This window comes from Bidens hawaiensis, unplaced genomic scaffold, assembly GCF_021521415.1.
Source record: "Bidens hawaiensis isolate Kalapana, Puna unplaced genomic scaffold, B.hawaiensis_p1.1 tig00000780_1, whole genome shotgun sequence".
NCBI classification, from domain to species: domain Eukaryota; kingdom Viridiplantae; phylum Streptophyta; class Magnoliopsida; order Asterales; family Asteraceae; genus Bidens; species Bidens hawaiensis.
Window position 1 is genome coordinate 4193828 of NW_027491045.1, and position 27441 is coordinate 4221268.

The 27441-nt window shown below is 35.8% G+C and overlaps 3 protein-coding genes and 3 pseudogenes across 5 annotated transcripts in view; 2 read left to right on the forward strand and 4 right to left on the reverse strand.

Annotated features, from left to right (window-relative positions):
* Positions 1–4809, forward strand: part of LOC143538716 (receptor-like protein kinase FERONIA pseudogene) — a 95036-nt pseudogene extending 90227 nt beyond the window's left edge. Inside the window, exon 7 of the transcript XR_013136304.1 lies at positions 4690–4809. The product of XR_013136304.1 is annotated as a receptor-like protein kinase FERONIA pseudogene, transcript variant X2 (transcript). The remainder of the gene's footprint in view (positions 1–4689) is intronic.
* LOC143536074 (receptor-like protein kinase ANXUR1) lies at positions 4700–8159 on the reverse strand (the record flags this gene model as incomplete). Its single annotated transcript, XM_077030158.1, has 6 exons — positions 4700–4991; positions 5215–5362; positions 5946–6180; positions 6368–6572; positions 6644–6828; positions 7178–8159. Coding segments are annotated over 6 exons (1965 nt in total), but the record flags the coding sequence as incomplete, so codon positions are not given.
* A 4098-nt stretch (positions 8160–12257) lies between these two features.
* LOC143538756 (uncharacterized) lies at positions 12258–16047 on the forward strand. Its single transcript, XM_077032241.1, has 6 exons — positions 12258–13339; positions 13524–13681; positions 13762–13969; positions 14126–14360; positions 14471–14599; positions 14865–16047. Exons 1-6 carry the CDS (start codon positions 12304–12306, stop codon positions 15190–15192), a joined length of 2094 nt encoding a protein of 697 aa, XP_076888356.1. The 5' UTR covers positions 12258–12303; the 3' UTR covers positions 15193–16047.
* Positions 16048–16057: 10 nt separating this feature from the next.
* Positions 16058–21878, reverse strand: LOC143538764 (receptor like protein kinase S.2-like; annotated as a pseudogene). The gene is made up of 6 exons (XR_013136312.1): positions 20485–21878; positions 20246–20361; positions 19953–20157; positions 19580–19814; positions 19151–19285; positions 16058–18810 (listed from the first exon to the last, which is right to left on the reverse strand). The product of XR_013136312.1 is annotated as a receptor like protein kinase S.2-like (transcript).
* A 1571-nt stretch (positions 21879–23449) lies between these two features.
* Positions 23450–25080, reverse strand: LOC143536085 (cysteine-rich receptor-like protein kinase 19). Its single transcript, XM_077030163.1, has 6 exons — positions 25047–25080; positions 24864–24979; positions 24587–24791; positions 24277–24511; positions 24052–24184; positions 23450–23629 (listed from the first exon to the last, which is right to left on the reverse strand). Exons 1-6 carry the CDS (start codon positions 25078–25080, stop codon positions 23450–23452), a joined length of 903 nt encoding a protein of 300 aa, XP_076886278.1.
* LOC143536093 (receptor-like protein kinase FERONIA pseudogene) lies at positions 23739–26211 on the reverse strand (annotated as a pseudogene).
* Between the last annotated feature and the right edge of the window lie 1230 nt (positions 26212–27441).

Sequence of the window (27441 nt, forward strand, 5' to 3'; positions counted from 1 at the left end):
CTGTTGATGAGAGAGGCAATTGATTCTCCTTGAGTATGTTTAAACATGTTGAATTCTTCTTTTAAAATATCCTTTAGGCCTTCCCTCATATTCAGACTTCCTCCAAGCTCAGAATTGTAAGACATTTTTTTAATGGAAGACTAAGTAAAAATAAAAAAAGTTTTTTTTTAATTGTTTAAAGTCAATGGTCAACAGGTCAAAGTCAACAATCAACGAGTCAAAGTCAACGGTCAACGGGTCAAAGTCAACAGTTAATGGGACAACCCTTTTCTCAACGATCAAACACTCTTGAAACAAAAACTACTCAAAAGCTAAGTCTAAAGTATTCAAATAACAATTGTATTCAAATGGACAATTGTATTCAAATAACAATTGTATTCAAATGAACAATTGTATTCAAATGGACAATTGTATTCAAATGATGAAGGATTTGAATACAATTTACTTGGATCAATTGTATTCAAATAATGAAGGATTTGAATACAATTTACTTAGAACTCGGAAGCTTGGATTTGAATACAATTTTCTTAGATCAATTGTATTCAAATAATGAAGGATTTGAATACAGTTTACTTAGAACTCGGAAGCTTGGATTTGAATACAATTTACTTAGATAAATTGTATTCAAATAATGAAGGATTCGAATACAATTTTCGTAGATCAATTGTATTCAAATAATGAAGGATTTAAATACAATTTACTTAGAACTCGGAAGCTTGGATTTGAATACAATTTTCTTAGATCAATTGTATTCAGATAATGAAGGATTTGAATACAATTTTCTTAGATCAATTGTATTCAGATAATGAAGAATTTGAATACAATTTACTTAGAACTCGGAAGCTTGGATTTGAATACAATTTTCTTAGATCAATTGTATTCAAATAATGAAGGATTTGAATACAATTTACTTAGAACTCGAAAGCTTGGATTTGAATACAATTTACTTAGATCAATTGTATTCAAATAATTAAGGATTTGAATACAATTTTCTTAGATCAATTGTATTCAAATAATGAAGGATTTGAATACAATTTACTTAGAACTCGGAAGCTTGGATTTGAATACAATTTTCTTAGATCAATTGTATTCAAATAATGAAGGATTTGAATACAATTTACTTAGAACTCGGAAGCTTGGATTTGAATACAATTTACTTAGATCAATTGTATTCAAATAATGAAGGATTTGAATACAATTTACTTAGAACTCGGAAGCTTATATTTGAATACAATTTACTTAGAGCAATTGTATTCTAATAAAAATTGTATTCAAATGAACAATTGTATTCAAGTGATAAAGGATTTGAATAAAATTTACTTGAATACAATTGTATTCAAGTGACAAAAGTATTCAAGTGACAAAGTATTAGAATTCCTCTTTTGGAATGTCACCAACTCACTTTCTTATCACCTTTCTCAAACCAACCCAAATACATGCATAACACTACAAAAACAAATATTTTGAGATTCACACACCAAAACCAATAACTGTTCAACCAAATTTTATCATCTTCAACAAGAACACACTTATTTTTTTAGAAACTTTGAAAAATTTATGAACCCGAAACCCATTTATTTTCTTTGAAAAATCCGTCTTTTCACACACAAGACCAAAATCCAAGGTTGTGACCCAAGATCTACAACTAGTAGAGCCCGAAAGCTCTGATATCAATTGTAGGTCCCAAAACCGGATCAAACAACAAAACAAACTAAATACTAGTTGTTCTTTGATCAACCTCACAACTAGTTGGCGGAAACAACTAGTTGGACCGAGATCTCGAATCTTGTGTGTGGGTATGGTGGAGCCGAAACTTGGAAGAAAGAAAGGGAGTTGAGAGAGTTTTTGGTTACTTGGATAAGAATGAAAGGTGCAAGTGTTGTATTCACCATGGTTGGTTGTTGAGAAATGGGTTAAGTGACCCTTTATATAGGGTCCCATTTCTCCAACAATTACATTTTGTCCTTAAAAAATAAACGTACCGAGGTACATAATACACCGACTCTAAGCAAATATAAAGACATACGCAATCCTAAAACTAATATAGAATATTGGCCCTACACGGGGACCATCACACTCGAACTCCTGTGGGATTCTTGGCTTCGAGGAGTAACTAGGAACGTGCCTCTTTTCATGTCTCTTAGCACCATCAATTTTAGACATCTCGGTGATCTTGATGTCATTAACAGCCATTGGTGGATTGGTGCATTCTCTTGCGAAGTGACCTGTTTCATTGCAGTTGTAGCAACACAACTTGTCTTTCTCAAACCCAATACTCTTCCCATCAGCATCTTTGAAACTATTCTTTCCATATTTCTTCATGAAGTTGGAAGCTCTGTGAACAGCTATGGACATCTGATACTTGATGTCCATTTTCTTGAGATCCTTCTTGTTGATCTCAGGAAGGTCTCCTTGCTCAAAAGAAGGAGAAAGCAGCTTTCCTTGTAACAACTCCTCATGGCTTGCCATAAAGGCATGAAATAGTGCCACATTGGAGTCATCATGTGAAATGGTTTGATGAGCAGAGTGAGCTTGATTGCTTGCAGGTTTCTTGATCCCATGAGCTCTTAGGGCTTGTGCAACGGCCTTGTCAAATGCATCTTGAAAGGAACTTGAGCTTGAGGGTGCTTGAGGTGCGGCAGTAGTCTTGAGGGCAGAATTAGCTATTGGAGTAGCATGGGTGATTGTGTCAAAAATATTGTGCTTACACCTTATCCAGTAGCTATTCTAGCTTGATTAAGAGAACTGATATGATTACCCATCCTAATTTTTCATCCATTTCAAATGACTTGATAAGGGAAGTCAAGTCAGCAGGGGAGGTAATTTGCAGATTAGTAGTTCTCTTGATTGTGATCACACTACTATTCTAAGCATAAGGGAGGGAGTTAAGCAGCTTGTCATTGATTTCAACTTGATCAAATTCAATACCAACACTTTTGATCTTAGTAATCAAGGTTTCAAATCTTTGAATGAGACTGGCAATTGATTCTCCTTGAACATAATTGAACATGTTGAATTCTCCTTTCAACATTCCCTTCTTGCTGTTTCGCATCTCAATGTTTCCCTTAAACTTGTTTATCAAGGCATCCCAAAGACCTTTAGCCGTGGTGTGATCCCTCAAAGTTAGTGCAATTTCATGTGAGAAGTAAACACTAAGAAAACCAAAGGCCTTATTATCTTCATTAAACATTCTCCTGTTAGTATCATCATAAGAACTTGCAGGTTTAGGAACTTCACCATCAGCAGAAGTGGTTGTGGGATTATATGGACCTTGCTCAAGTGGTCTAAGTAGATTATAATTAAGAATTCTAATGTAGTTCTTAAATCGCCGCTTGAATTCCTCAAAATCATTATCCTTTTTTTATCAACTTTGGAGACTTGTTGGTGGTTCCAGCCTCATTCTCAAAGATCATGTAACCTTTTACAACATCATTTTTAGCTTCTTCGATTGGATTGGCCATTGCTCACATAACTTCAAGATCAACACAAACACAATCTGATTCGGTTTGAAAAACACAAGTACAAAGTATTCGAATGGGGTGTAATCGAATACAGGGTGATAGAATGTAATGTAATCGAATGCAAAGTAATTGAATGGATGAGCAACTTCTTGAAAAAGATTAAGTATAAAGTAATCGAATGGCTTGATACTCTAATCGAATGGATGAATCTAATCAAATGAGATTATAACCTAATCGAATGGACTATTCAAATCGGATGGGGATTCGATTCGATTAGGATATGATTTAATTAGAATGTAATCTGGACTCGATTCGATTACTCATCTTCGATTAGATCACTTGGTATTCGATTCGATTCGATTAGGATGACTTGATTCAATTAGTTTATTCTTGAATTCGATTAGATTACAACTTGAATTCGAATCGAATGGATAACTTGATTCGAATGCTCACTCGATTCGATTACAAATGTACTTGTGGAAAGTACAATGTGTACTTTCCTGCCACCCTTTTCAAGATTGCCTTTCCTATGTAAGTCACTTCAATCACTTTGACCCTTAATGGATCTTCACAAACACCAATATTTTAACACCTTTTAACACCAAATTTGAAGATTTTAAGCACACTAACACTTGATTCTTTTATTTTTACACACAAACTTGAACCCAAAGCTTGAACACTTGAACATTATGAACTTTTGAACACTTTTCTTCACTTTTATGAACCCGTAACCCAGAAAAACTCTTGAAAATCCATCTTTAACACAAACAAGGACCAAAATCCAAGGTTGTGACCCAAGATCTACAACTAGTAAAGCCCGAAAGGATCTGATACCAATTTTAGGTCCCTTGACCGGATCTAACAACACAACAACTAGTTATCTTGGATCAACCTCTACACTAGCTAGCAGAAATCACTAGTGAGGACCGAGATCTCGGATCTTGTTTGGTGTTTGTTATTGCCGTGAGAGGAAGAGAAGATAGAGTTTGTGAGTTGTAATGATAAGATTTGCAAAAGGTTAGTTTGTGTATGAGTTACACACTCTATATATAGTGTGTAAACTCATACACCATTTCATTATATACGACCCAATGGGCTCAAATACATATAGCCTTGGGCCCAAACATACAAAATACAAGTTCAACTAGCTAACATTACCTAAACAAAACACAAAGCACAAATACGAAAGACTAATCATGAAATGGGCCTTACAAACTATAATAAAAAGGTACAACCTTTTTCATAAACCTCTTCTTTTATCGGGTTCTAGCTCCAACGCGAATTGCTCGACTGTCCCAGCATTTGTACAAGCCAAGTCTTCTATAATTTGTTGACTTTTGGAATAAGGAGCGGATGCAAGGAGCTGCTAAGCAGCATGCCATTGACCTCCCCCATGGTTGGTCTGCCAATTGCATTTGTTTGAGCACATAACAACCCAATGTGGATGAATCTTCTTACAGATGTTGAATCCGCATCAATTTCAGGATCAACAATAACTGAAGATGTTCCTTCGCACCAATTCGCCCAAGCCTACAAAAAATCAACAACCATGTTGTAAGGAACCACACCATGACTAAAAATAGACTTTATGCAATTTTCGGCCTGTTTGACCCGTTTTAACTTTTTTTAGTGGTTCTTTTAATTTTACATATTTAACCGATCAAGATACATAACACTACTTAAACCGACCGGTACATAAGTAAATGAGTTAAAACTGTCACTTTTAGATATGATAATCCATAATCACACTTACATATTGCAAAAAGTTCTCCTTAGCTGCAGAAATACCTTTGTATGACCTGCATCCACTTATAGTTTTCAAAATCAACATGCCAAAACTAAAGACATCAGACTTAGTTGACAGACGTCCGTGCAACTTATACTCTGGTGTTGTGTGTTCCCTGCCACGTCACATATAACATATGCACGTATCAGTATTCCATAAGGAGGATAGATCACTTAGACGAACAGAAACAAACATATCAAGTGCAATTTTGCTACAATGTACATTGTAGCAAAATTGCTCATGATATGTTTGTTTCGGTCACAAAAACGGTCGTAAAAAAGGTTCGGTTGCAAACCGGTTGTAAATTTTCGATCGCAAAACTGGTTGGTAAAAATTGCGGTCGCATCTCGGTCGCCAAACATTCGGTCACAAAATCGGTCACAAAAACGACTCGGTTGCAGATTCAGTCGTTAAATTTGCGAATACAAATTTGGTCGCAATATCGGTCGCAACAATATTTTCGGGTCGCAAAAAAATTCCCGACGTTGAAATCGGTAGCAAAAGGGCATTTGCAACCGATTTGCGACCGAAATGGCGGTTGCAGTTGCCCAGTTTTCTAGTAGTGTGTGCTAAGACCTTAGAAAACCGAAACTGAGAACTACTAATTAAACCAATATGTTGCCAGATTAAAACTATATATAGAATCAGAAATGGAACACGAAAAAAAAAACAATCATAGTTTCACATCATGTACTTACGATGTCCAATGAATCACATCCGTATCAACACAATCAGTCTCATCGATTAAGCATCTTGCAAATCCAAAACCAGAGACTTTGGGCTCTAAACTTTCTCCTAGAAGAATGTTTTCAGGTCTGACATCACCATGTATGATCTGAATGGGGGCATTATTGTGAAGGTAAAAAAGTACCCTTGCAACACCTAGTATTATTCTGCACCGTACATTCCACCCCATAATAATGAAATTAGGATCTACAAAAACAGAATCAGAAATACATGTTTATAAGAGTTTACTCCATTGAACTTAATGTGAAAATGAAAAAGTCACTATATAAACTGCATCATGATTCATGTTCCCACTAGTAGCAGTATGCTTTGTGTTGAAACATGCCGTGACAATAAGCGTAAGATGTACATATGTTAATATTAAAATTCATACCATATATCAAGTGATCCAAGCTTTCATTTGCTGCATGCTCAAACACAAAACACGGTGTTGCTTCTTTAATGTAATATCCAAGCAACTTAAGCAAATTCTCATGCTGAAGTCGTACCAATAATAACAATACATCTTCAAATCTTTGGTATTTAGAACTAGAATAAGGTTGAGCAGTTCCTATTCTTTGTCCATTTCCTAACATCCCCTGAAAAGAGCACCTAGGTTAGAGTTGTTGCAGCATTTGGAATTGGTAATTTGATGTGTGATTATGGATACCTTATACATGGAAGCAAATGTCGATTGCGGAATTATATTAGCATCAGAAAAGTTATTAGTTGCAACACAAATAGTATCATAATCAAACTCGTATGGTACTCTGCTTTCATCTCCAATAATAGCTGTAAATAACTTCAAAGAACAAGAACTGCAACTTTCTACTTCATCTTCTATTACACGCTCTGCTGCAAATGCAAAAAAATAACCAGCTGTTAGGTACCGGTTATAAAAAAAACTTTAGATCAGATATGTATTTAAATAACTATCTATCAGTCATCACTTTTAAAGGAAATATCTTTTCAGCCAGAAGCTATCATAAGTCACTATAAATGAACATTCTACTGCTAGTATATTAATGCGTGTTGGTAATCACTAATCAGATCTGGAACTATCTTAAAATATCACTTGTGCGGTAACTCCTCAGTTACTTATACAATACAAACCTAAATAAGGAAATTAATACAACCTACCTGCTATCTAAGATTCCATGAAGGCCTATCCTATTAATACAGCATGTGGAAGAGAAAATTATACCTGAGTTTCTACCATTGGATGGAAAGACGAACATCGGTACCCTTCTACCAAATATTGTCATGCCACCACCATGAAATGTATTGTTGGCTTTCTCCTGTAAGCCTAGCACAGACTCAAGACCCGCCACAATCTCTGCCATCGTAGGCCGTTGCTTTGGATGGCAATGTAAAAATCGATCTGCAAGCCTTGCAAAATACTTCAAACATTTCGTGGATATCGTCTCCCTTATATCAGTATCAACAATTTGCTTTAGCCTGCCTTCTTTAATGGAGTCTTGAGCCCATCTAGCTAAACCCCATTCCTCCTCATCGATACTTGAATCTACCGCCTGCTTCCTACACAAGACCTCAAAAAGTATCACCCCAAAGGCATACACATCGGATTTTCTGGTAAGCTTTCCGGATGCAAAGTAATCAGGATCCAGATATCCAAACGTGCCTTTCACGAAAGTAGTAACGTGAGTAGACGGCTGATTTTTTGGACATATTTTAGACAATCCAAAGTCAGCAATCTTAGCTTCCCAACTCTCATGTAACAAGATATTAGAACTTTTTACATCCCGATGGATAACTCCTTGCGTAATATTCGTCCCCGTGTGAAGATAATCTAACACCCGCGCAGCCCCTATACATATTTTGAGTCTTTGAACCCAAGGTATAGATGTTCGGCTTTTGTGGAGATGATCTTCAAGGGTTCTATGGGGCATATACTCATAAACCGGGATCATCTCTTGCTCATCGTTACAATAACCTATCAAAGACACCAAGTGACAGTGCCTTAACTTAGACAGCATCTTAACTTCAGCCCAAAATTCCGAAGCTCCTTGATTAGAAGTTGAATCCAGCCGCTTTATGGCAACAGTCAAACGGTTTGCCCCATAGATGGTTCCTTGATAAATCTTGCCAAACCCCCCGCGACCTATGACTAATGACTCATCAAAGTTTCTAGTTGCTTGCTGAATCTCAGATAACGTAAACTGGCATCACAGTTGTGACAATTTTGAGGATGACGATGAGGATTTAGCCATAGTAATAGATATATATATCACGCAGGAGGATAGTTTGGATTATATCCCCAAAATATGTAACCACAGTTATAGATTTAAAATAGGGAAAATTCCCAAAATAGTTCCATTGAGGAGAGAGATTCTCAAAATAGTCCAAAACTTTTTACATCCCCAAAATAGTCCTCCGAAATCTACCTCACCCGTGAAATTGGGAGTCGTGACATGAGATTTGGTTATCGTATCACAGAGTGACACATGTCAACTTAAAGATAAAGTTTCCGTGAAATTTGTCTCGGCAGATATTTTAGTAGTCAAAATACTTTTCTGAAAAATCATTGTTTTGAAATGAAAGTTGTCCGTCACGTGAGGTTTTAAACTCATCGGTATCCGCGGTATTTTGAAATTCGTCTTGTTCGACGCATTTCATTTGAATTTCGTCTTTTTTGCATAAAAAGACGTGTTGTCAGAGTAGATACATTTTGTTAGAAAGTTTGTATATCCGATATTTTTTCATGTAAATAATCGGTTTTTGCCTAAAAAGAATAGAATTTAGAAAAAGATAAATTTTGATATGAAACTCATGTTTTTTTGCGTTGAAATTCGAGTTGTCAGAATCCCATGAGTTTTGATATGAAACTCATCATTTTCGATGGTTTTAGTTTCAAGGTTTGGTTTGACTGTTGGTAATTAAATCATGGATTTGAGTTAACTGATATGTGTCTATATCCATTTGTATTTGTTGTTGTAGGCATTTGAATAGATGTTTGTTTTTTATGTACTGTACTACAATGTGCATACTTGCATCTATATGATATGTAATGATCTCTCATATAGTCATATGGATGTATATATTTCTAGCCGAAACACGTATCACCGACGAACCCAACACCCATATCAATAACTTCAATCTGATCACCTCTCTTGAATTTCATTGTTCTACAACAAAATTTTGTTGAAGTGGGAGAACATTTAAGGAAAATACAATTTTTTTGGATTTTATAAAACTTTAATGAAAATCAACTGATCAGATAAGATTCAGAGCTAAATTATCGTTTGTTTTAAACTTTTTTGTAAATTAATCGTTTTTTTTTACTTTATTGAAAATCATGATCGGACAAAGACTGTGTTCACCGAAAACGTATCGTTTTTTTTCCCAACTTTTTTGAAACTTCACGTAGTTGACGAAATTCATTTGACATGCGTCCGAGTAGATGAATTTCAAAGAAACGCGAAAATCATCTTTTTTGAAACCTCACGTGACGGACAACTTTCATTCCAAAACAATGGTTTTTCAGAAAACTATTTTGATTACAAAACTATTGGCCGAGACAAATTTATCTGAAACTTTATCTTTAAAGTGACACGTGTCAGTCTATGATACGTCAACCAAATCTCACGTCACGAATCCCAATCTCACGTGGGAGATAGATTTCGGAGGACTATTTTGGGAATGTAAAAAGTTTTGGACTATTTTGAGAATCTCTCTCCTTAATGGGACTATTTTGGGAATTTTCCCTTTAACATAATGTATTGAAGTCATCCAAGTCAACTAAAGACCTTAGATCCTTGATTGTTTTTTTTTTTCTCTAAAGGGAGAAATAATTATGTTATGTGTCTACATCATAGGGACCAAACTGGGGGTTGGAAACATGGTTTCCATGAAATTAAGTTGAGATACTGTTGTGTAACGTGAAGTTACATCTAGCTCGTCCTGCATTGAAAGACTTTTTGATACTTTTACAATCTCCGGATTCAAAATTTACTACTTTGCCGCTGGAGATGGAGCACGTTAGATTTTCCAAAGATCATTTTTCCTCTCCGGCAGCAATTGATCATCAGGAAGTCCTCTGCAGCACCATGTTGCCGTGGCGAATTTGTAGATGTTGAGTTTCCCCTGAACAAGGAATTAGTATTATCAACTGTGTATTTATTATTTCTATTAACCTATTGCAAATAACTATCCTATATATTAATTTGCAAAAAATGTCCTCATCATAATATTTTGATTGGTGGTTTGTGGGTAATGTAGCTCTTTGATTGGTTCAATTATTTTAATTTTTATTTTTTTTGTTTCTTTGATTAGAAGTCGAATCCAGCCGCGTTTTGGAAAGCAATCAATAGATTAGCCCCATAGATGGTTCCTTCGAAAACCTTGCCAAAACCCCGACAGCCTATGACTAGTAATTCATAAAGTTTCTGATTGCTTGCTGAATCTCAGAGAACATAAACCATCGGCACAGTTGTGACGACTTTTAGGATGATGATTCAACCTCCTGACTGGTAGTAACAAACATAGTAGTAATAAACAACCAGGAGGATAATATGTAACTACAGTTATAGATATTAAATATATTATATCCTAACAATAATGTACTAAATTCATCTAAGTCAACTAAACACCTTCGATCCATTTTTCTCCTAGAGCAATAAATGTTGTAAGGGTCTACATACATGGAACAACATAGTGATTGGAAATAATTTATTGAATTCATCCAAGTCAACTAAAGGGAGAGTTAATTGTCTCAAGTGTCTACATTAAAGGAACTAACTTGGGAACAAAATGGTGGTTGCAAACACGTTTCTATGAAATTGTGGTGTAATTAAGTTGAGATACTGCTCGATCTATAGCGTGAAGTTACATCTAGCTCGTTCTGCATTGACCTGCTTTCTGATATGTTGCAATCTTGGGGTTCTAAATCAACTAGTTTGCCACCGGAGAGAAGCATTATATTTTCTGGCTATCGTTTTTCCTCTCCGGTGGAAATTGATCAACGAGGAAACCTCTGCAGCACTGCTAGCGAATTTGTGGAAATAGTATTTATCAACGGTGTATTCTTTATTTCTGTTAATCCATTCATTTGCAAAAAAAAAAAATCCTCATAAACTTTTAATCTATGTCATATATTTTAGTTTTCTTCTTTAATCACATATTTTATAAATTTATTTAGCTATTATTATAATTATTATATACTATATTAATTCAAACCCGATTGAATTGTGAGTTCACAACACGCTTGTGTGGTCCAGCCTTATACGTCTATTTTTTGTTTTGGTTTAATGGTCCCGCCTCAACACACTTTGACCGTTTTACATAAGCTTTGGGATATTATCAATGAACTTGCAATAACAATAACGCGTGGGTTTACATTAAAGATTTGTTTTTTTATACAAACTTTCAACAAAGTTAAAATTTTACACAGTTTAACGCGTAAAATATGCACTTGTTTATGGTGGTTCCGTCGCAATGCACAGGTTGTACATATTGGTTTATAGATTATTTCATAATAAAAAAAGCCAAACGTACCGTCAATACACCCTACTCTCCAAATGCGAAACTTCAGTTTTTGAAAGAACTCCGGTTGGTTATTTTTTAACGATTCTGTTAGAGTAAGTCGATTATTGTTGTTCGGTTTAGTCGATATATTAATAGTTGTGTGCAATTCAGTCGATTTCGTTTGAGTTAGTCGATTAATAATTAATGTAGGATTAGTGTATTGTTGTTGTTTTGTTGCGAGATCTTGGACATATTGATCATAAACTTTACTTATTATATGTTATATATAAAATAATAATAAAATAACTAACTAATAAATATTATGTTATATATAAACAATTTAAATTTATACAAAAACAATTAAAAATGTATATAAATTATTTATTATTTAATAAATTATAAACGATGACCTTGAGCCGATCTCGAGCTTAAAAAACGATTCACGAGCCACGCTCGATCTCTAATAAGTTAAAACAAGTGGTCATTTACGCATTTGACAATTAATTTCCGGAAAATGGAACTACGTCAATCCACCGGCGGCAGTTGACCAATGGAGAAGTCTTCTGGAGCAACATTATGTTACTACTGAGATGGAGGTAAGACTTTTCAGGCCAAAACCTTGTCCTATTTGTGGAAAATAGAGCAAAATCGTAATTTCTTAGAATTATTGTTTCCAATCACCAAATTGTAATTTCTTATAAAGTATAATTGGTTTGACTATTATAAAAGCTATTCAAATCTTATATATGAGGAAACTACCCATGATCCATCTATGAATGTGATACTATATTGATCAGGATATTGTCTATATTCTTTTCCTAGTTCATATCTGTAAGTCTAATAATCATGTCTATGCCCTCTACCACTCACGAGATTAGAACCACATTCTCATCCTCAGAGTGGCGACAACCATGCCGCCAGTTTACCTGTTCTGAGATTCAACAAGCAACCAGAAACTTTGACGACTCACTCATCATAGGCCGTGGGGGGTTTGGCAAAGTTTACAGAGGAACTATCACTATTGGCCCAAATCTTTTCAATGTCGCCATAAAGCGTCTTGATTCAACGTCTAATCAAGGAGCATCTGAATTTTGGGCCGAAGTAAATATGCTTTCTAACCTAAGACATTGCCACTTGGTGTCTCTGATCGGTTATTGCAATGATGAGAATGAAATGATCCTTGTATATGAATATATGTCAAATGGAACCCTTGAAGATCATCTCCACAAGCAAAACACCCCTCTATCTTGGATTCAAAGACTCACAATATGCATAGGGGCTGCTCGTGGGTTAGACTATCTTCACACTGGTACGGGTATTAAGCATGGAGTTGTACATCGCGATGTTAAAAGCTCGAATATATTGTTACATCGCAGTTGGGATGCTAAGATTGCAGATTTTGGATTGTCCAAGATATGTCCAAAAAACCAGCAGATCACTTACATCAACACTGGCATAAAAGGCACGTTTGGGTATCTTGATCCTGATTACTTTTACACGGGTAAGCTGACCAGAAAATCTGATGTGTATGCCTTTGGGGTGGTATTGTTTGAAGTCCTGTGTGGGAAACGGGCAGTAGATAGAAGAATTGATGAGGACAACTGGGGTTTGGCGATATGGGCTCAAGAATCCATTAAAGAAGGTAGGCTAAAGGAAATTGTTGATAGTGATATAAGGGGGGTAGTATCTCCTAAATGTTTAAAGAAGTTTGCAGAAGTTGCAAAAAGATGTCTGGATAAGAATCCAAAACAACGACCTACAATGGCAGCGCTTGTGGTCGGTCTTGAGTCTATTTTGGCATTTCAAGAGAAAGCCAACAGGAAGTTACAACCTACCAGAGAGGCTTCGAAAGTTAAATTTCTATCTGATGACCAGAACACCGGTATCATTTTCTCTTCCATGCCAGTTTCATTTGTTTAACCTCTTAATTTTTCCAATACACATGAATTAGCCATTGAGATATATATTTTTGTTTTTTTTTCCATTTTTAATTGGCAGCAATCATCTTCTTGCTATTTTTGATATCTTACAGTCTATCTAAGAGCTACTTGTTGATCTTGTAACAGAAGATAACGGTTTAAACTCCTTGGAGCTGTACTTTGATACTGTTGGTGGTGAAAACCAAACGTTATGTCGGTTTGATTTTAAAGATATCAATGTTGCAACTGATTTCTTCTATGAAGCTAATAAAATTTCACAACACACATCTGATTCTTGGTATAAGGTATCAAAATCACTTATCTAACTACATGTTTTCCAGGATTTTCTACCATCTTCTAGAATCAACTTGATCTCTCTTTCCAGGGAGAGCTATCAAATGGACAAATTATAGCAATTGTTGAGTCTTTTTATGGTACCGGACGTAAAGAATATTCTATGAATGAAGCATCCATACTGGTAAAGCTTGAACATGAGAATGTGGCTAAGTTGCTCGGATATTGCATTCAAGGAACCAGATTATTCCTTGTATATGACTTTTCACTACATTCTATCCTTGATCACTTGATGTTTGGTATGCATTTTCATTTTGAAATGTACATCCTTGTATATGACTTTGCACCGCATTCAGTCATCTTAAGTTTATACTATCATTCTAGTTCTTAATATTATTATCTGTTTTGATAAATACATCTTGACATAACACCTATTTTGTTATCTGTGGTTTTAGATCCGGAGTGTACCATTTTGAACTGGGATAAACGGTACAAAATAATACTAGATGTTGCTAGGGCACTTCTTTACCTTCACAGGGATGCTCCCATCCGGGTCATACATTGTGATGTAAAACCCGGAAACATTCTTTTAGATGAAAGTTTGAACCCCATATTGTCAAGTTTTTGGATTGCAAAATGTTTAGCAATCAACGAGACTGATCGCCATGAGTCCAGAATTAATGGGACTTGGTTAGTACCAAAGAACCACTATTTTATGTTTCATGCTCATTTGTTGAATTAGTAAGATATGTATCTTTTTTTTCATTGTTGTTCATGGCTAATACATGCACATGTGCCAGGGGTTACATGGCACCGGAGTATATGAAAAATGGTGATTTGTCAACCAAGACAGATGTCTATAGTTTTGGTGTGTTGGTTTTGGAATTTATGACTGCGCGTAGAGCGGGCATTGATATTTCCCTTGAAATGTAAGTATGATTATGGATCAATGTATGTCCAACTTCCTTTCAGTTAATAACATATCCTCTATGTAACATGTAAAATTCATGGTAATGCATTTTGATTACCGGTCATATGATTTTTGATCTTAGTTTTTTCACTTGTTTGTGTACAAAGAAATCATATGGTGAGAAAATGTAAAATGAAAATGCAAACGGCGATATAATTTGTTTAATTTGTAAGAGAATGACAGGAGTATAGCTACAATCTAACATACATGGTGAATTGTTGTAGGTTGAGAGAAAAATGGCTTGAACGAACACTTGCAGATATAATTGATCTGAGAATTGATGTCGACTCAATTCATATAACAAGGTTGTTGGAGATTGGCTTGCTTTGTGCTCAAGAAGATGCAGAGGATAGGCCAACAATGGATGAAGTTGTTTCTATGCTGCTTGATAGCTCGTCTCTCAATCTCCCTATGGCTAAAATGCGAGAACTGCTTACTACAAAATTTTCAGAGAGTTCTAGTGCCCCTGAATATTATGTTTACTATGACGATCCTTACGATTATGATACTGGTGCAGTTAAAGAATTTATATTAGAATTATTCCCCAGATAGTACAATTCTTTAAGAGTTTACAGCATGAAAACGTATCTTAGTTCTCCAACTATTGTGTGCATCACACTACCAAACTTCCTAAAAGTGGTTACTGCCACATGGATCGTTTAGTGGTTTCGTTTGGGGTTTTGTTACATACATGCTGAATTGTTGTAGTTTTGAAGATATTAGTCGGTAGGAACATATTCTTATATAATTGATCCCATAATTGATATTGATTAAGATTCATTAAGATTTGTTGTTGTTGTTGTTGTTGTTGTTGCGAGAATTTCGAGATCCTGGCCAAAATGACAATATGTCATATATGGAGATTAGGGTAAGAGCCTACCATTTGCAGTTTCCATTGTGAAATTCCAATAGCATTAAAAACCCAAATATTAAAATTCTAATGAATTTTACTGAAGTAACCTTTGACAGTTTCCAGCTCGACCAAGATAGGGGCACTATATGCTGCCCCTTGGAGAGCGTTGCACCAATGGGACCCGTTGCTTTAGTGGCTACGCTCCCAAGAATCATAATAAACTCAAACAAACGTACACCCCACACCTCCCTAACTTGTTTGATGAATATTATAATTATTCACAGTGATCAACTAAATCTATCCAACTACACTAAAATATCTAACATTTGTGTGTTCAAGCAAATACATACTTAATGCCAACAATGGAGGAAGTTGTTGGCATGTTTCTTAGGAAATGGGGTTGTCGCGTGGTTTTGAATTTCTTTTATGGTTGTTGATGGATAATGTCACGTGGTGTCTGTTGTGTGAATTTGGATCGATGCAAGAAGCAAATTTGAAATTTGGAATAAATGGTTAATGAGATATGTCCTGTTTATCACAAGTCGTGTTTGGACTCCCGTACAGAGCTCCCGGGGTTCAAGTACTTGCATGATTCGGTTAGGGATACACTCTTTGATATATTTAGGCGTGCCATGAGATCTGTTAATAAAGAAACACTTGTGAATTTCTTGACAGACTCGTTGGATGAAAGGTAAACTCCTAGTCCAGCTAACATTTTGATCTTTGGATGCACATGAGGGAAAAACATGTGTAAATCTGACAAAGGTTTCTCCTCTTGTGGGCTTGAGTAGTAGGGTATTCACGGTGGATCAGGCTGCATTAAAAGTTGATTCATACAAGGTGACCAAACACGAAAAAGTGTGTCCTAACAACACGTGTTTATACCATTCGGTTTTGATACTTTTGATTTCTTAGCGCTTAAGGCTGTAGAGCTACTTAGTCCATGTCGAACAAGTTGTGAATAATGATGTAATAACCCCATGATCTATGAATTTTACTTTTAAACGACTTAGTTTTAATATTATAAAAAGCTAGCAGCGCAACTTATTGTATGGTTGCCTTCATCGACATAAACACTATTTTTAATGAAATATTAAAATAAAAGCCTTCAAAAGTAAAATAAAATTAAGTAAAAAAAATAAAATAATCGATTAGGGAAGATCAGGAATTGGTCTTGGGCCTTTAAATAAAGTTTAACGAGGCCTAAGCTATTTTCATTTTTTTTTACAGAGAATTGAATTTCTAGCCTTCTAGCCTGATGGTCGTCAAAATAAATAAATGTGGGTCAGGACGAGCTAGAGGTCAGTATCATAAAATAATTAAACCTCAATTTCGCGGAAACAATGTTCCCAACTACCAATTCCACTTGGCATATGTTGACACTTGAAGTAATTACTTCTCTCTTTCCTAGAAAAAGCGAAACAAGGTTCGAAGGTCTTTGGTTGAATTAAATGAATTTAATACATTATTAATTTGATCAGTCATTTTATCTTTAGCGCCATGACCCTACTTCACATTTACAAGTGTTGTTACACACTGCGGCAGCGGCCACCTTGGTGGTGGCAGTGACCACTGACCAATGTATCTCTTTTCGGTAGAAGGATCCCTTTAAGTCTAAGAAAGAAGAAGGTACAAGGCGACGTGGGGAGAGAAAAGGGGGAGAAGCGAAATCATCGTTAACTTCCCTAGAAACCGCCAATCAATGGACTATAAACGGATGCGATTGAAAGTTAGGGACTTCTATGGCCAGGATTTAAGGAAAACACGGCTATGACCAACATCACCCTTCTCGTGATATAATATATAATTGTTTGTAGTAGAGAGAGATTTTGAAGTGTGGTCATGACGAAACAGAAAGATAATGTATGGGATTTATACTTGGGGTTTTAGAAGAGAGATGGTGCAAAATGATGAAAGAACCCATCTCCTTTTATGCATGGAATTGTAGAGGGCGATATGATACAGATTAATCTTCGGGATGTCTCATATGAAGAAACATGACAGAGTTCTGAAGTGCCAGAGAGAAGGGTGTAATGTTGAGGTGAAAGGAACATGGTAAGAATTTAGATGCATGCGCAGAATGATTGAGGTTCATGCATTTGCTTGCATTGTTTAAACCAAGCTTTTATTTTTACTCTTATCTTATCAAGTATCTTGTTTTCACTTTAAATGACAATTATAGTGAATGTACAATATCAATGTCTAAAACAACAAATGAAGTCTGGGTTTATTTTTGGTTCAGCCTTTTATTTTTTCCTAGATGTTGATTACTTTTGCAGTTGGTAATATTTGTCTGAAACCTTTATAGAATTTATTAACCTTATTATAATCCATTCAATTTATTTTCATTAAAGTAAATTCATATTATAAGTGCCAGACTATACCTTTTATTAAACCGGATAGTTACGAGTATGAAGAATAACAGAACTTTATAGTTGCATTCACATATCGGAATAACAGAGTGGATTCGTATCTCCAATTATATATTTATTTATTTAGGACCTTACACCCGCACTCACTCCGTCCACCCTGAGAGGAGAAGGCCAAGAAACGCCATCTTTTCTGAAATATACGTAAAGGGGGAAGTATGAGAGTCCATTATGAGGTTTTCTATGCTAAAAAGGAGTAAAGGGATGCGTGGCAGCCATTCGAGGCCATGTTCAACTAGCTAGTCATCAACAAAAGGATTGTGTAATTTACTCTTTTAACTAATACAAAACTGATAAGAATGATGTGGTGTATCATAATTTTTATATGCCCGGATACAACTTGAAAGATTTTCACTTCACAAAATATGATATATCAAGAAATGCACTTTGCATCACTCTTGTACGCACTATAACGAAGACAGATCTGATATAAACTCTTCAACTGTAGTGGTATCAGAATCATCAACAAGGCATCATTACCAATTGAACAATTTCTTGTGATATCAAACGTGAATAAACATCTTATTTCATAAAGTTGTTATATATTATATAGGAAGGCTCGTAGAAAACCCTTTAAGAAACGCACTATCTGGGGGATAATTCTGATATAAAATCTTCATCTACTTCTGAATAGTAACCGTCACGAGGTTTGATAGTAGGATATGAAAGCTTTTTTGTAACCGTTGCTCGTATTTTCGACACGGGGAGAGTGAGAGATGAGCTGTCAAGAAGCATAGTAACAACTTTCTCCATTGTTGGCCTAGCCCATGCATCTTTTTTAACACAAAGCAACCCAATCTCAAAAAATCTTGTCATAGAACTTGAATCCGTATCAATGCTCGGATCATTTATATTTGAAAGCATTCCTTTAAACAAATTTCTTTGAACCTAAAACAATTGTATTCATCATGTCTGTTAGATTGTAGCTATAGTACTACCATTCTCTTTCTGTTTTCAAATTAAATCAATTTTCTGTTCATATTTCTTATCATGACCTTATGATTTCTCAACACACAAATAAGTAACAAAGTTAACTCCCCCAAGCATATTAAATTTCACCTATAATCATATAATTAATTATCAAATATGATCAACAAGTGAAATGCTTTCCCATGAAATTGACAAGTAAACAATTAAGAAATATGCAATTAGTTAAAAGGAAGCCAGTTATATATTTTGAATACAGGTTACACAAACATAAGCATTTATGATCCATAATTGTACTTACATATTCAAGAGGGTACCCAGAATCGAGCACTCACTATGTTTAGTTATAGTTTCCAAAAGCAACACACCAAAACTATACACGTCTGCCTTGGCTGACGCATCTGCGTAACGCATATAATCCGGTGCCACATAATGCCTGAAACATGTGCAAGTGTTAGCCATCATCAACAATACATGAAAACTTTTAGGTGGTGTGCAACTTTCATTCGATACAACAATATATATTTCTATAACAAAATCACTTATGTTGTCTGCAGACTTTTGAACCCACCACCACTAGTTCAGAGGACCCAATTAAGAAATAAATCCGCGTTAAAGTGTAAACCCAATAAAGGACCGCTAGTTGGATGGAATTGATTCATTAAAAAGAAAACAAAAATATCTCAAGGCTATAACAAATAGATTAATAATGGTTAATTTTAGGACTAACCATGTCCTCGAAATCATATGTGGTATGCACGTAGTCCAGTTGATGTCTGCATATCTTGTATTCAAAAAATGTGACAATATGGGGTTCAAATTTTCATCTAATAGAATGTTATCTGGGTTTACATCACCATGTATGATCCGTACGGGAGCATCCTTGTGAAGGTAAAGAAGTGCCCTTGCAACACCTAGTATTATCTTGTACCGTTTATCCCAATCCAAAAGAGAACACAATGGATCTGCAAATGTCAAGATTTAATACATCAAAACGAACATAATTTATAAAAAAAAAAAGGCTAATAACACCCGTCGCTTTCTGGTGAAACCATGCAGTGATCTCAAGCTTGAGATTTATATTTCAAAATGAAAATTCATACCAAACATCAAGTAGTCATGGGTTGCTTGTAGTGCAAAGTCATAGACAAAGAACAAAGAGGTTCCTTCAATGCAATATCCGAGCAACTTAGCCAAATTCTCATGTTCAAGCTTTACCAGTTCTGATGCTTCATTCATAAAACAGTCATATCTGGAACAAAAATGAATTCTAGAAACTGCTATACATTGTCCATTATGTAGCTTTCCCTGAAAAGAGAAACAAAATAACTTGGAATTTCAAGCAGACGACAGAAGAGCTAGAAAAACATGTAATTAGATAGATGATTACGTTTACCTTATACAATGGATTAAGAGTCTCCCATTGCGGAATTTTATTAGCTTCTGAGAAGTTTTCAGTTGCAACATTGATAGTAACAAAATCAAACCGATGTAACGTCATGTTTTCACCTCCTATTACAAGTTCAACAAGTAAGAAGCCGTAAGATAGAAGAATGGTAAGATATCAAAAAATGGCACGAAGCCGGCTGTTGCCAATTGAAATATAATATCATTGCATTTCCTCCGCTAAAACACTAAGAACATGAACATTGAAACTGGTAGAGAAAATGATACCTAAATTCTCATCATTGGATGGAAATACAACTTCCGGCGCCTTTCTAGCAAAAAGAATCATGTTGTTAGGCTGTAATGTATTGTTTGCCTTTTCTTGCAAGGCCAGAATAGAATCAAGACCGACCACAACCTCAGCCATAGTAGGTCGCTGTCTTGGATGCTTATGCAAACACCGTTTTGCAAGCTGTGCAAATTCCTTTAAACATCTAGAAGATATTGATCCTCTTATGTTAGAATCCACAATTTGCTTTAGCCTACCTTCTTTAATGGATTTTCGAGCCCATACTGCGAGACCCCATTGCTCCTCATCAATGCTTCTATCCACTGCCCTCTTCCGACACAAGACCTCAAACAGTACCACCCCAAAAGCATATACATCAGATTTTCTCGTCAGCTTACCGTTGTAGACGTGGTCGGGATCAAGATATCCAAATGTGCCTTTTACATCAGTGTCGACGTAAGTGGTTTGCTGGTTTTTCGGACATATTTTGGACAATCCAAAATCTGAAATCTTAGCTGCCCAACTATCGTGTAACAATATATTTGAACTTTTAACATCTCGATGTACAACTCCATGCTTAATACCCGTACCCATGTGAAGATAATCTAGCCCACGAGCGGCTCCTATGCATATTACAAGTCTTTGAACCCAAGATAGAGGGGTGTGACGTCTGTGGAGATGGTTTTCAAGTGTGCCATTTGACATATATTCATATACAAGGATCATTTCATTCCCATCGTTGCAATAACCGATCAAAGACACCAAATGACAATGTCTTAGGTTAGAAAGCATATTTACCTCAGCCCAAAATTCAGATGCTCCTTGATTAGAAGTTGAATCCAGGCGCTTTATAGCAACAATCGAAATATTTGGGTCATTAGTGAAGGTTCCTTTGTATACTTTGCCAAAACCCCCACGGCCTATGACCAACGAGTCATCAAGGTTTCGGGTTGCTACCTGAATCTCAGAAAAAGTAAATTGGCGGCATAGTTGTGGCGACTTGGAGGTAGAAACGAACATGGCTATAGATATGAACTAGGACAAGAGTCTGGACAGTATCCTAAACATACAAGTACATTGAAAATATTCTTGTAGCTTAATCATAGTCAAACATACATATTGATAATTATATTGCTAATTGATTTCTCTTAAATTAAGTGGTTGGAAACACACCTTCTAGGAAACTATGATATTGTTTGATATCCACAAATAGGACAACGTGTTGTTTGGGTTTTGGTCCCAAAAGTTTCACCTTCAGTTGACTCCTTTAGTCAATTAAAGATCTTCCAGTTGATTCGTTTTAGTCTAAAACTTCTTATGTATATTATGGGCTTGGCCTTGTCAAAATTTAACGGGCTTTGTCTAAGTCAGGTTGCTGGACCGGCAACGGTTTACTAATTGACCTGGCCCAGAAAGTCTATAATAATTTATTATTGGGAAATCATAGTTACGAGTAAAGGCTAATTAAAGCACAGGGTGAAAAAAAAGGGAAAAATTTATAGATGGTCCTTTTTAGATGCCAAATTTTTAACCCCATTTTTCAAAAGTTCCTAAAAGGTCCTCTCAAAACCGACGTCGCCGAAGCTTTATTTTTGGCGGGCAGCTTTTAGGAGCGCTAACGCGATATTTAAGTAGGCCCACGGTATATTTTTGGAGGACAGACAGTTTTAGGAGATCCAACGGTATATGATTTCAATAGGCCCAACGGTATATTTTACAAGAGTCGATAATTTTTAGGAGATCCGATAGTATATTTTAGTAGGCATGGTGGCTTTTAAAAGCACTGACACCATATATAAGTAGAGCCAATGGTTTTAGAAGATCCGGCCGTATATTTCATAAGGTATGACGGTATATTCTAGGAGGGCTCACGATTATTAGCAAACCCGACGGTATATTTCAGTAGGCCTGATGGTATATTTTAGAGGGGCAGGGGGTTTTTTGGAGATCCGGTTTTTGCTGAAAAAGTGTTTCAGACCGTCGCGCCGGGAACATATACCACCATGAAACCGTCGCCGCCGCCTACATACTTCAAAGAACTGTCGGCGATGCTAGGTTGTTTGACGTGTGGCAATATCTTAATCGTCTAGAAAACCATCATGGGGATAGAAATAGACCATCACCGGCGCCAAGATTGGAGGGGACATTGTGGGACTTTTGAAAAGTTGTGAAAGAACTTTAACTTTGAAAATAGAAAGGTAATTTGTTAGAGTGAGGCACTCAATGTTGTGACAGAACTTAGGGGCCAATGATCTCTAGTCCAATTGGTTAGAGTGAAACACCCATATTAATACTTCAATTTAAAAGGGGGGCGTCTTAGGCTCAGGTCCCAATTGAGAAAAAATAAAATTAAGGGGCTTAAGTTGGGCCAATGATTTTCTCACATATAGGTGGGTATCCTCCTAAGGGTTGAATGAAGATGATCGGGTGAGTCAATGACATGTAACAGATCCAAATTGGCCGTTTAAAAAAAAGGTCATTTTGGGGATTTCCCAAAAAAAAGAATATATTTATGTACAAATACATTAAGTTTTGAGGGTAGATTAAGGTAGGAATGATGGATCAAATCACGTGAAGAAGTTTGTCCAGGTAATTTAAGTGTGCTATTGATCCTTTGTGATTGGGCCACCATTAATCTTTGAAAATTTATGACAAATTCCATGTTCTTAAATTGCACACCACATGTTCATCATATGCTTCAATGAACAATTAGTCAATTACATCAGTTGTTTGAATCTCAATTGTTTGAATTTCAGTTGTTTGAACAATTAGTCAATCATATCAGTAGTTCTAACAACTGTCAAGACACCATCAGTACTTTACTTTGACTACTGCAATCAGTTGTTCTAGTTCACCATTAGTTGTTTGGTCAGTTGCTACTCAATCCAAACGGGCGCTAGTAGTTTACTACAATTTGAACTGCGCTTAATCATCAACATCATAATTGTCGACAGGGACGCTAGTAGTATTTGAGCATTCTCTTGTAATCATTTCTCGCGTTTTTGCCACATGGGGAGTGAGAGACGAGCTATCAAGCAACATGGAAACAACTTCCTCCATTGTTGGCCTATCCTCTGCATCTTTTTGAGTGCACAACAACCCAATCTCGAAAAATCTCGTAATAGAACTTGTATCAACATCTATACTTGATTACTTGGATCAATTATATTTGAAAGTGTTCCTTCCAACCAATTTCTCTGAAACTACGACAATCAATTCATCATGCCTGTTAGATTGTAGCTATATATACTCCTGCCCATCCTTTTTGGTTTTCAAATTAAACAATTTCACTATTTACTATATTTCAAGACCATATGATCTCTTCAAACACAAATAAGTGAAAAACTAAGATCCACAATCATATCACTTTTCACCTATAATGATCAATAACCAAAATGCATTCCCATGGAAATTGATAAGTCAAAGTAAAAGGTGTGCGATTAGTTGTATATTTAATCCATGTCAAATATATTTTTGAAGAACTGGCTGCACAAGCATAAGCATTGATGTTCCGTAATCATACTTACATATTTGAGGAGGAAACTATAACCAGACGAGCTATGCTTAATTATAGCTTCCAAAACGAACACACCAAAACTATAGACATCTGCCTTGGTTGAAACATTTGCATAACACATGTACTCCGGTGCCATGTAACGCCTATCACATGCCAAGGTATTAGCCATTATCACCAATACAATTTTTATAAGACAAAAAAAAAGATATTAAAAATGATTCTCTTTAGTAATAACCAGGGCAGAAAATTTGTAGACAGATAACAATCAGTCTGGTTGATGTCTAAATATCTTGTATTCAGAAAACCTGACAACATGGGGTTCAAATTTTCATCTAAGAGAACATTCCCAGGTTTTACATCACCATGTATAATCCTTATAGGAGCATCCCTGTGGAGGTAAAGAAGTGCCCTAGCAACACCTAGTAGTATTTTGTACCGTTTATCCCAATTTGGAGTAGTACACGCCCAGCCTGAAATAGATTACAAAACATATATTATGTCAGTGATCTCAAGCTTGAGATTAGATTTAAAATTAAAATTCATACCAAACATCAAGCGGTCAAGGGTTGTGTGTGGTGCAAAGTCGTAGACAAGGAACAATCTGGTTTCTCTAGTGCAATATCCAAGCAACTTAGACAAATTCTCATGTTCAAGCATTACCAGTATCGGTACTTCTTTCATAAAACACTCATACCTGTCACTCAAATGAATTTTAGAAACTGCTATGCCTTGTCCACTTTGTAGCTTTCCCTGAAAAGAGAAACAAAGTAACTATCAAATTAAACATGGGAAACATATAATTTGATAGATTATTATGTTTACCTTATACAAGGAACCATATGTTTTCGAATGCGGAATTCTATTGGCTTCAAAGAAGTTTTCAGTTGCAACAAGAATAGTATCAATATCAAACTGATGTAAAGTTTGGTTTCGACCTCCTATTACAAGTTCAACAAGTAGGAAGCTATTAAATAGACAAATAGTATGTACGATGTCAACAAATACTATGATGTCGGGTGTTGCCAATCAAGTTCAACATTATTGCATATCTTTGTCTAATTCTTATGCATTAGAAAAAAAATGAAGAAGTAATTAAACTTAACACATGATTAACTGGAAGAGAAAATGATACCTGAGTTCTCTTCCTTAAGAGGACGTATAACTTCCGCTACCTTTCTAGCAAAAATATTCATGTTGGAAGGTTGTAATGTATTGTTGGCTTTCTCTTGTAAGGCTAGAATAGACTGAAGACCGACCACAACCTCAGCCATAGTAGGTCGTTGTTTCGGATGCTTATGCAAACACCGTTTTGCAAGCTGTGCAAACAGCTTTAAACATTTTGGAGATACCGGTCCCCTTATATTACTATCAATAATTTCCTTTAGCCTACCTTCCTTTATAGAACTTTGAGCCCACACTGCCAGATCCCATTGCTCCTCATCAATACTTCGGTCTACTGCTCGTTTCCCACACAAGACTTCAAACAGTACTACCCCAAAAGCATATACATCGGATTTTCGGGTCAGCTTACCAGTGTAAAAGTAATCGGGTTCAAGATATCCAAATGTGCCTTTTACACCAGTGTTGATGTACGTGGCCTGCGGATTTTTTGGACATATTTTGGACAATCCAAAATCTGATATTTTAGCTGCCCAACTATCATGTAACAATATATTTGAGCTTTTAACATCACGATGTACAACTCCATGCTCATTACCTGTACCTGTGTGAAGATAATCTAGTCCACGAGCAGCCCCTATGCATATTGTGAGTCTTTGCACCCAAGATAGAGAGATTTGGTGTCTATGGAGATGGTCTTCAAGGGTGCCACGTGACATATATTCGTAAACAAGGATCATTTCTTGCCCATCGTTGCAATAACCAATTAAAGACACCAAGTGACAGTGCCTTAGGTTAGAAAGCATATTTATTTCAGCCCAAAATTCAGATGCTCCTTGATGAGACATTGAATCCAGCCGTTTTATGGCAACAGTCGAAGTATTTGGGCTGTTATTGATGGTTCCTTTGTAAACCTTGCCAAAACCTCCATGGCCTATGACTAATGACTCGTCAAGGTTTTTGGTTGCTAGCTGAATCTCAGAAACGTAAACTGACGACACAGTTGTGGCGACTCTGAGGAACCAACTGTGTGACTGGTAGAAACAAACATAGTGATAGATATGTACCAGGAGGATTATATGTGATCACCGTGTGTTATAGATATGAAGTAAGCTAATAGAGCAGAAGAGAAAATGATTTATCCAATCAATTATGAATTGAAGTCATCTAAGTCAACTGTGTTGGTGGAGTAATTCAAACTTCACATCATAAGGATTTGCACGTGGGTTTATTTTATTAAATAATAAAGCCTAGTCCTTGGGATGAGGGGTTCTTTAGGCTATTTGAATTTGTTTATCGTTGTCTTTATTCTAGTTGTTTAGTTCCTATTTATGCGGTTGTTTATGTTATAAGTTTGGCTATCTAAAGCCTCTTTGATTCAATGAATAAACACCACAAAGCATTTGGCTTATCTCTTCTCTTTTACTTTAATTCCATCATTTAGCAGCCCAGCTAGTTTCTAATAATAGGTTTGTGTTCAATTCACTAATAAATTTCAAACTGATATACAATAAATTCTAAAAATAACAACCCAAAAGTTGTCAAAATAAAAGACAGTTGAAGTCAGAAACTTCTTTGATCTTCTAAACCTACATCTGTGCTCCAAATAACACTAAAATTCCAATGAAAACTATAACAAATAGGTACGACCCAATTTATAAACCTCTTTCGTTTATCGGGTTCCTAGCTCCAATACGAATTGCTCGACTGTCCGAACATTTGTACAAGCCAAGTCCTCTATAATTTGTTGACTTTTGGGAATAGGGAGGGGATGTTAACAGCATTCTGTTGACCTCATCCATTGTTGGCCTGTCAATTGCATTTGGCTGAGCACATAGCAACCCAATGTGGACGAGTCTTCTAATTACAGAACTTGAATCTGCATCAATTCCAGGATCAACAATTAATAACTGAAGATCTTGTTTAATGTCATTTCATTTTATATCTAGCAGACAACAGGAACACATGGAAAATATGAAATTAGATAGAGGAGTACGCTTAATTACCTTATACAAGAACATATGTGTTTTCACTCGCAAATTTTTATTAGCTTTAGAAACGGTTTCCGTTGCATCATTAATAGTATCAACATCAACCTGATGTAATGTTCCGTTTTCACCTCCAAAAGTAACAAATTGTTAGATAAAAGCGTGCTAAGATATCGACAAATAGCAAAAAGCCAATTGTTTCCGGCCACTTGTGTATTTCTAAATAATTAAGAGGTAAACTAAACACATGAAAGCAGAAAAGTAAATGATACCTGAGTTCTTGTCATTGGATG

Excerpts from the sequence above, each read along its gene's own strand:
- LOC143538756 (XM_077032241.1), top strand. The coding sequence starts at position 12,304 with ATGTCTATGCCCTCTACCACTCACGAGATTAGAACCACATTCTCATCC. Across the intron at positions 13,970-14,125 it reads CCTTGATCACTTGATGTTTG|ATCCGGAGTGTACCATTTTG; the intron begins GTATGCATTTTC and ends CTGTGGTTTTAG. Across the intron at positions 14,600-14,864 it reads ATTGATATTTCCCTTGAAAT|GTTGAGAGAAAAATGGCTTG; the intron begins GTAAGTATGATT and ends GAATTGTTGTAG.
- LOC143536085 (XM_077030163.1), bottom strand. The coding sequence starts at position 25,080 with ATGTTGAACTTGATTGGCAACACCCGACATCATA. Across the intron at positions 24,792-24,863 it reads CATATGGTTCCTTGTATAAG|GGAAAGCTACAAAGTGGACA; the intron begins GTAAACATAATA and ends TTCTCTTTTCAG. Across the intron at positions 24,512-24,586 it reads CCTTGACCGCTTGATGTTTG|GCTGGGCGTGTACTACTCCA; the intron begins GTATGAATTTTA and ends AATCTATTTCAG.